Source organism: Lepidochelys kempii, chromosome 27 (assembly GCF_965140285.1).
Source record: "Lepidochelys kempii isolate rLepKem1 chromosome 27, rLepKem1.hap1, whole genome shotgun sequence".
Lineage (NCBI taxonomy): Eukaryota > Metazoa > Chordata > Testudines > Cheloniidae > Lepidochelys > Lepidochelys kempii.
In genome coordinates this window covers 12,440,083-12,449,232 of record NC_136406.1, presented here as the reverse complement: position 1 = coordinate 12,449,232, position 9,150 = coordinate 12,440,083, and the positions used below count along the sequence as shown (strand labels likewise).

Here is a 9,150-nt window from a genome sequence, read left to right as displayed (position 1 = left end):
TCTCCTGGAAGGATGCAGAAATAGCTGAGGACTTAATTATAGGACCTGGGATGCTGAATTAAACAACAGCTTTTCTTCCAACTGTTTGCTCAGGTGTTTGAGATACAAATATTAACAAAACAAAGGAAAACCAAGTGTTTTAAACAGTGCATTTTAAAAACCACAATTAGAAGCAACCTGACAAAAGGGAAAAAATGGGCTTCTGACATTTTTGCTTCTTCCGGAGGTGTAAAGAAAATATGAATTAAAAAAATTCTGAAGCACTGGATAGTAGAATTATGAACCTGTCTGTCTGTATCCATATGTTGTCTCTGTCTTATAAATTAGATTATAAGGTTTCTGGGACGGGGACAGTCTTTTTGCTCTGTATTTGTACAGCACCTAGCACAGTGGGATCCTGATCTATAATTAGGGCTCCTAGGTAATACAAATAAAAATTATTAATAGTGTCATCACAGATAACATGGAAAATAAACCCAATTAAGTGAGAGGGGAATAATTTTATTATTATTATTTGGTGTTTAAAACCTCTCAAATTTTATTTGATTTTGTCAGCATCTGTTTAACTCAAACACACAGGAGAAAACCCCTCTTTGTTGAGGACTGATCACATATATACATCCTTTAACTAAAGGCTGAGAAAGCCCCAAGCCCACATTTCCAAATGACCCACGGGCTATATTTATGCTGCAGTGTAAACCAAGGTTTGAACTCAGGATCAAACCTAACTCTTCTGCTGTCTACAAATCGCACTAACCTAGGGCTTGGACCTAGGTTTCCTGAACAGGGGTGGAAGGTCTGACCCTGAGTCAAGATGGGTTCCAGGGTAGCCCTATTGCTTTGCAAACAGTTGGAAGAAAAGCTGTTGTTTAATTCAGCATCCCAGGTCCTATAATTAAGTCCTCAGCTATTTCTGCACCCTTCCAGGAGATCTCCAGGGAAGATAAGCTCTACGTTCCAGATGCAGCCCCCCTGGACTCGTGCTCTGGTATCAAAAGTATCTAACAGTTCTATGGGCTGAATTTCTTTGTCATTTGGACAGTCAAGTTTTACCACACTACCACTAACCAAGGTCTAGAGCGGACACATTTTGGAAGGGTGCTAGAAAGTCTGGGATATCAGTGATTGGTCTTGGGCCCGCATGGTTCAACAAACAGTGTTCAACAATTGGTAATCTGCTGGCACAAACAAGTGTAGATGCTCAAGCTGTAGGTTAACGAACCCAGGGTGTGCTCATTTGTGTTCTGTTAACCATGGGCTTACATTGCAGTGTAGATATATCCACAGAGACCTCTGACAAAAGGGAAGCATAACTTTGCTAAGGAAAAAAAGTAGAAACTAAAATAATTATAAACATTTCCAGCCTTTATTATGCATCATAAAGAAGCATAAAAAGACAGATCACCTTTAAACATAAAATAGTGAAGGGTTCAAACTCCAATTGAACTTGAACCCATGACCTCAGGGGCCTCAAGTTCAAAACCAGGCAGAGAGTTGTGCAAGGAAAACTGTTCCTATATACGACCACTCATGGGCCCGTGGTTTGAAGCCAGGCCATAGTGGCCACTGGAGACCCTGGGTTCAACTGGGAGGCAGCTGCTGGGAGGTGAAGGTGCAGGTTCAAATCCAGCCCAAAATAGCTTGCGGTGGGACTTGGGTTCCAATCCAGCCCAAAATGGCGGATGAGGATCCCAGATTCAAATCCAGACCCGGACAACTCCTGGGGGTCCCCTGTGCGTGAGTTAGGTTTGGGGCCCCCCAGGAGCTGTCCGGGGCTAGATTCGAACCCCCGTCCGCACCCTGCAGTTACAGCCTCATCACGTGACCCCCAAGGTAGCTTCCGCTCCCACGTTGCAATAATCTCCAGGACTGAAGGGGGAAGGAGTCAAAGTAACTGGGATTCTCTAGCCTCCCCCTTGGCCAACTCTACGGTCCTTGGGAAGGCGATCAGGCAGCCAACCAATCAGAAGTCCCAAAGGAGCCAATCAGAACCTGGGGACGTGAGCACGTCGTCGCCGTTTCACGCAGGCCGAATGTCCCGGATTTTGGTAGGCGGGGACTCATCCAGGAGAGCCAATAGGGAGCGCACGTTCTGTCCCCACGAGGCAACGGGGCAGCGCACGTTGCGTGGCGGCGGCCAATGGGAGTGGAGGACGCGGAGGTACAGGGCAAGGTGAGCGGCGGGGCGGGGCTTGCTCTCCTGTCTCAAAGGGCTGCAGCTCGGGGGCTCGCGTGGGGGTGACCGTCCGCAGGTGAGGTGCCCGAGCTGGCTGCTGCTGGGCCCCGGCTCCGGCTGCAGCCCGAGCTTGGCTCGCTGGGGCGGCCGCCTTCTCCTCTGACCTTCGTGGCTGGAGCAGTTGAGGGGAGAGGGGGCAGAAAGGGGGGGCAGTTGAGGGGAGAGGGGGCAGAAAGGGGGGGCAGTTGAGGGGAGAGGGGGCAGAAAGGGGGGGCAGTTGAGGGGAGAGGGGGCAGTTGAGGGGAGAGGGGGCAGTTGAGGGGAGAGGGGGCAGTTGAGGGGAGAGGGGGCAGAAAGGGGGGGCAGTTGAGGGGGGAGGGGGCAGAAAGGGGGGGCAGTTGAGGGGAGAGGGGGCAGAAAGGGGGGGCAGTTGAGGGGAGAGGGGGCAGAAAGGGGGGGCAGTTGAGGGGAGAGGGGGCAGAAAGGGGGGGCAGTTGAGGGGAGAGGGGGCAGAAAGGGGGGCAGTTGAGGGGGGAGGGGGCCTTTTACTGATTTGCTGCACCCTCCCCCTTATGAGGGTGGGTCTTGATTATGACAATAAGTGTATTTTTAAAGTGTAGTGGCTAACAATAACGGTGTGTTTTAAAACTGGCATTGACAGGGAAAGCTGTACTGTAACTTATTCTCTGGTCAACGGTGAAACTTTAGGCTCCACCCCACCAGAATTCGCCTCTACCTGCTAACAACTTGTCCCTGTGCTGAATGAGTCTTTTAAATATACTAGCTTTAAAACTTTAATCTAGGCAATCCCTTAGTTTATTCTTCCCATCTTGGCCCTCGTGGTGACTTTCCACAATTGGAGGTCACTGTCTCGCTCATGCTACTCCATCTGTGTGGTTCTCTCTTGTTTCTGAGGGACTGACTCAACCCTTCTGTCAGCATCCATTGAAAGCCAGCCTTTTCTTTTAGTTTAGTTTTATTATTGAAACTCAGCAAAACCCTTTTGTGAGCCTGTGTCTGAAGGACCCCAAGTAAAACTACAACAAACTTCAGCAGAGAGCGAGACTGAGTTGTAATTGAAGGGAGAATCAGGGGAAGGAAGCAGGACAAGGATAAGGCACAGTAGCTAAATTTTGTTTATAGTTCTCCTGGGGAGCGTATGTTGATCTGATGTGCATTCTACTGTAAAGAGTAACATGGGGTTTGGGTATGTGGTGTTCCTTTTCAATGTGTTTTTGCTTTCTTCTCACTAGATCAGTCAAAATGCAGACTCCAGTGGCCCTCCTTGCTTCTCCAGCTCTGGTAAGCAGCTTTTTGTTTGCAGAGGAGTAATGCCAGGAAGTGGGGATGCAGCTACCATGGGAAATGAAGGCATTTCTGTTTAGAGCTGTGTTCAAAATGCTGTCCCAGACACCCTTCTATTTGGGATGTGTTATGGTGGATAACTTTCAGTCCAGACTCCTTGACTGGGGGAATCAAGGTCATCTGTGGTGTTGGTGAAGGGAGGGTGGATATCTTCTCAGTCTCCATAGGGTTGTATTGTTATGCAAATCCAGAGGCTGAGAAGATATGCTAACCTCTTGTGGCTAAGGGTACTGCCACCTCCACTCTTGATAGGATTCCTTCCTAGTTGTAAGTCCCTCAAAGTGTACAACACTGGCTCAAAACTCAAATATAGTGGCACTAATTATACTTCAATAGTGTCTTGTCCTTAGATTATAGGTTATTGTTAGTCAGTTGGCTTGAGTCCCTGAGACATTTGCTTTCAAATTTTATCAGTGGAGTTGAGGGTGACTCTTAATTTCTTGTTCCCGACAAAAGCTGTTCAAAGACCCCAATAGATGACTGTAAACTGCCTTCAAATCTAAGGAATGTGGAGGTGTCCCATTATGGGTTATACGTCTTTCTTTCACTTCAGTTCCGCTGCTGTTCCAGGGCTCTGGCAAGGCCGGTTTCCATATCTGTACTGAGCAGGCCTGAGACTCAGACGGTACAGGTAAGACTAAAGAAAATTGCCCCTAGCGGCCGTAATTGTGTCTCTAATTCTAACATCTTGAGATGAAATGCCTCCTTGTCGTGGTTAGTCCTGTCATTAATCACTAGCCAGATGTATGTGGGTTTGGACAATGGAGATACTGTTTGTCTTCAGTGCCTGGCTCAGGTTACCAGCTCGAATGGCTGGTGACTGTGTACAGAGATTGAGGGGGAAGGGGAGGATAAGAAGCCTGTACATTAAGGAATGGCTAGAGGTTGTACTGTGGGTTGGAGTATTGCCCTACCAAGATGCTAGGGTTGCCTTTCAGCTGGGCAAAGTTTGGATGCCCTTGCTGTACCTAGAATAGAGGATAAAATGTAGACAGACACTTAATAAATGTATTCAATTAAAATAATGTTGCCGTCTGGCTTCTTCTCCCTTCTCCCCACAGCTCTCTGGTGTTTCCCATCTACAGCTGGCTCACCGGGAGTTCCAAACGAGCACTACCTCTAGGGATATTGATACTGCTGCGAAGTTCATTGGTGCAGGTGCTGCCACAGTTGGGGTGGCTGGTTCAGGAGCCGGTATTGGAACAGTGTTTGGCAGCTTGATCATCGGCTATGCCAGGTGAGCGAGCCACTGGCTTCAACTCTACTTCCCTGTTCCAGCAGTCAGTTTTGGAGGCCCTTTTTGTAAACACTCCGTTTTAGCTGTTACTTATTTTGTAGGAAAAGGACATTGAGACTGACCATAGCAAACAAAAAAGTGGGAGAGGAGTAAGAAGGTGAATTGAGAACTGTAAAAAGAAAAGGAGTACTTGTGGTGGTCCAAACCCCAAGGAACCATTTATAATGAGGATCTTGCGTTTTCATAGCAGCTTTTATCCACACACACATCCCACAGGCTTTACAAATTTAATTCCCAATTAATACACGCTAAGGAATCACTTTGCCCATCAGTGAAATTAAGGCACCTCTGGGGTAGAAAGTGACTTATTTACACTGCTAAACAGCTACACTACATAGTTTAAGACAGGATGTAAAGAATATCAATCACTTCCTCACTCTTTCAACATGTTTACAACACCTCAGTAGAACTTCACAGCTGTTGCCATCACACAGAGGGCATAATGCCATTAATGCTTGGTAAGGGATTGCTGCCTGATAAAATAATTCTGTGGAGACCAGCCTTCGGGGGTTTAGGGGATTGCACACAGACATGCTAAGAAATCAGAGAAATGCCTTGAACTATTTTGGCTTTCTCTCACTTCTTTCTCTGCTCAAACTTAATGCATGTGTGTGTTCTGAGTCTCCCACTGTCATGTCCACATTCATCCGTATCCACTATTCTGTGGGATCCTGTCTTCAGGAGGCATAACCTTACCACTGAATCCAGTAGCTTGTGAGAGAGCATCCTTAGCTCCTTGTGGAATAGATTTGTTTTTTTCTCACTTAGGAATCTGCTTTTTGATGTGTCCCTTACAGGAATCCCTCTCTCAAGCAGCAGCTCTTCTCCTACGCCATCCTGGGCTTTGCCCTGTCCGAGGCCATGGGACTCTTCTGTTTGATGGTGGCATTCCTCATCCTGTTTGCTATGTGACAGCCTCTGGGCCAACCCATGGCTTCCATCACTCTGTGTCCTCTCCGGTTTGAGTCTGCCTCCTTCACCAGAGCGTTCCAGATTTATAATTAAACAAAAGCTTTTCTCTTAATAAACTGGTTTCAGACTCCTCCTTTCTCACACTCAATATGGCCCAGTGGTGAGGCCTGGGATGTCCTTAGGGATTCATCTTCCATGGTATACTGATAAGAGAAAGTAATCTTGTAGGATTTTTAAAGATGACCCAGAAGGATAAGAATGGTGGGCTGCGGGAGAAGGTAGCTACTGTAAATAAGGTAGCAAGATAAGTAAAGTTGGCTGGTTGCTACTAAGTGACTTGAGTCTGCAGCTTTATACTACCATAATAGCTTGAGGGAAGGGCCACTGGTTCTGATCACATTCATAAATACAATGGTTTTACACAAATCTGTTAAGATCTCAAAAGACACAGCAGATGTTGCCATATTACAGCAGATAACTGCTTAAGCCGATATGAGACAGCACCATTCCCTCATATCAATATCTTAACTGGTGCCTTTCTCATGCAACATCTGAAACTGGGTATCTTGAGAGTCTCAGAAGGAGAATTTGAGCATATCTTGTAGTAGTAATTGAATGTGGGTAAGATATCTTTCATCATAGGAGAAGTTCCAACAACACATGCCTTATGCGTCTAACTTCCCTGTTGTGTTAGAGAAATGGGGTGGGCCAAAGGTCAGGGTTTAAAATAGCTGTCCTCAACCAACCTTCCCTGGGTTCTTTGCATCAGCTTCTGGTAAGCAATATGTAAAGTGGTACCCAGTGAAGGTTATTTTTCCACTTGAAAAATTCTGATGATCTGTCACTGATATTCAGACATGAATACATGGATTTTACTTCTGCGGCAGCTGTGCATAACTGACAGTGTTATAACAGATTGGAACATACCATAGAGAAAAGCACCAAGACTCTAACAGGTTCTAAATCAACTCAATTAAACTTCCTATGGTATCTTAGTGCAAAGAAAATTATGTGCTTAATAAAAATTGGAATATCACAACTCTGTTGAAATCTTACCTGGTTCTCTGCTTCTGATAAATTAATTCTAAAACAACTTTTAGTAAATTAAAGCCCATGTTGAAGTTCTAGTTTAACCTTTCCTGACAATGTGAATTTTAAAATGGATTGTACTAATAATGAGGGTGCTTTCTCATTACTTAGCTATCAGAGTAGCCTTATGAGGCAAACAGTAACAAGGAGTCAGAAGAAATCCCAAAACTCCCCTGTAGGAGTAAGAAAGTACCCTCAGGAGGCAGGGAGTGTGTTGAAGAAAATGGCTTACTTGAATCTCAGAGGAATCCAGGTTGAAAGTTGTTGGCTAAATATACATAAATGATTGTGAAAGGACTATGTTATTTTAAGTAGGTGACTTCTGTGTCCTGGTGTTTAGCTAGTTAGGGGCATTCCCCTTGCATGGCTGGAACTGCTTTGTGTACATAGTCATATGGTACCATAGCTAAGGCTCTACAGTTGTGTTTCCTAGGCAACTGCTGTATTAAGTGAGCTAAAACTCACTTAATACAATGAACCTTGTCCTGTTTTTCCTATCTTACACAAGCCCAGTATCTACCTTTTTCTGAGGAAAGTGATTATGTGGGGAGCAAGTATCTGTGTGGAGAGAGGAGGAATCTGGGACAAATGACATTGTGTGAAATCCCAATAAAGAGGAAGGCAGGGGAAAAGGATTTGGAATGAATGTAACTTGTCCTGAGATAGGTAGCTGAGATAGGTGGACTGCTCTGAGGATGTACATAGTCCTGCTGGAGGGGATCACTGTACATGGAGCAGGATCAATGACTTTTTAAATGAAAAGACTCTTGAGACTTAGATCCTCTAAGGTATTTAGACACCTAACTCTTATTTCAATGGAGGTAAGGTGCATCATCAGTACTTCTGAGGATCTGGGCCTTGACTGGTTTGTTTATAGGTGTGGCTTCTTAACATGCTTGACTTACCCCCACTCAAGGTTGGCCTTAAGCATAAATAAAGGAAGCGGCTATGTAGGACTCTACAATCGTCCCACATGAGCCTGGCAGCTCCCTCTTTTCCTCTCTGGCAGTAGGAAAGATGGGAGTGGCAATAACACATCACTGGTGCCTTTATCTTTTTCCATAGGGCCACATAGGCCCTCACGTGGAGGATGGACTTGTATTAGGGGTCTCTTACGTCCTGGTTGAGTACCCTATCCACTAGGCTAAAGGTTATAAGGGAGCACCTCCTCCTGGCTGTTTTGTTTTGGGTTCCACATGTGACTTAGTGGGCCAAATACCTATCTTCCCCAGGTTCGAGGCTCAATAGCAGGGTAGGCAGCTATCTCTATGAGAGGGGTGGGGGTTTAGCATACGCCCCTTTCAGCTTCTTCCTGTGGCTAGCTTAGGTGGCTCTCTCTTCCCCATTCATTGTATAGGGAGCTTAGGCACCTAACTCAGGCTCTGTGGATTGCAGTGCTGTTCCTATGATTTTCTGGGCGCCTAAAAGTTAGGCATTGTGATGCTGAGCATCGTGGCTCATACGTCCCCATGTGGAGCCCATCCCCTTGAGCCTATCTAAGGGTGATGCTTGCATTTATTGCAGTGTAGTTGTAGCTGTGTTGGTCCCAGGATATTTGAGAGACAAGATGGATGAGGTAATAAATTTGATTGGACCAACTTCTGTTGGTGAGAGAGGCAAGCTTTTGGTTTATGATAGACTTATATCTTCTCAATGATACCTGCTTCATAGGGTCTGCCTGCCTGGTGAGTGTAGATTCTATGTATCAGGATGTATGCAATATGCCTACTCTGAAGTGAGTTAGCTAGTTTTAATGAAAAGCTCTATATACATCAGGATCTTAAAAAGCCCAAAAACCTGTCCATCTTAAGTACCCAGTTACAAGGAAACAATCTGGAGTCAGATATTGTTGCTTGTTTTATCTGGCCTCTTCCAGTGTAGAATTGTACCCAAGGGGGAAAAAGTGATTAGTCAGTCAGCCATGAGTCAAGTGATGAGACAGAAGCACAGAGTAGAATCCCCATCAGCTGATTAGACTCTTTGATATTTTCCCATTTGTAATCTAAATTTCAAGACTACCCTTAGCACTAGGTGTCAGGAATAGCTGTGGAATAACTGGATCTTACAAGGGGATAACCTAGAACAGGGGCTGCTGTGGCAAATTGTACAACATACATAAAAACACAGCAAAGGTACTTTCATCTTAGGATAAACTGTTGGGGGTCACCCCAGAGCAGGGGGTGCACAATGACCCCCTGATCTACACCGGCAGAGACCCAAGGACAGGTGAGTTTTCCTAATCCAGGGGTTCTCAAACTTTTGTACTGGTGACCCCTTTCACATAGCAAGCCTCTGAGTGCGACCCCCCCCT

The 9,150-nt window shown here is 45.7% G+C and overlaps 1 protein-coding gene across 2 annotated transcripts; it reads left to right on the top strand.

The window, feature by feature from the left end:
* The first annotated feature begins 2,018 nt into the window (after positions 1 to 2,018).
* ATP5MC1 (ATP synthase membrane subunit c locus 1) lies at positions 2,019 to 5,866 on the top strand. Of its 2 annotated transcripts, none has more exons than XM_073326007.1 (5): positions 2,019 to 2,173; positions 3,430 to 3,478; positions 4,095 to 4,172; positions 4,603 to 4,778; positions 5,636 to 5,866. In XM_073326007.1, the coding sequence occupies exons 1-5, from the start codon at positions 2,034 to 2,036 to the stop codon at positions 5,748 to 5,750; spliced, it is 558 nt and encodes a 185-aa protein (XP_073182108.1). In that variant the 5' UTR covers positions 2,019 to 2,033; the 3' UTR covers positions 5,751 to 5,866. The 2 variants fall into 2 exon arrangements, with proteins under 2 accessions (XP_073182108.1, XP_073182109.1); XM_073326008.1 differs by having other exon boundaries at positions 2,170 to 2,252.
* The last annotated feature ends 3,284 nt before the right edge of the window (positions 5,867 to 9,150 follow it).

What these genes read in the sequence shown, in the direction of transcription:
- ATP5MC1 (XM_073326007.1), top strand. Translation starts at nt 2,034, where the DNA reads ATGTCCCGGATTTTGGTAGGCGGGGACTCATCCAGGAGAGCCAATAGG. An exon ending in TCCTTGCTTCTCCAGCTCTG is followed by an intron (nt 3,479 to 4,094) that starts GTAAGCAGCTTT and finishes CTTTCACTTCAG; the next exon opens with TTCCGCTGCTGTTCCAGGGC. An exon ending in CTGAGACTCAGACGGTACAG is followed by an intron (nt 4,173 to 4,602) that starts GTAAGACTAAAG and finishes TTCTCCCCACAG; the next exon opens with CTCTCTGGTGTTTCCCATCT.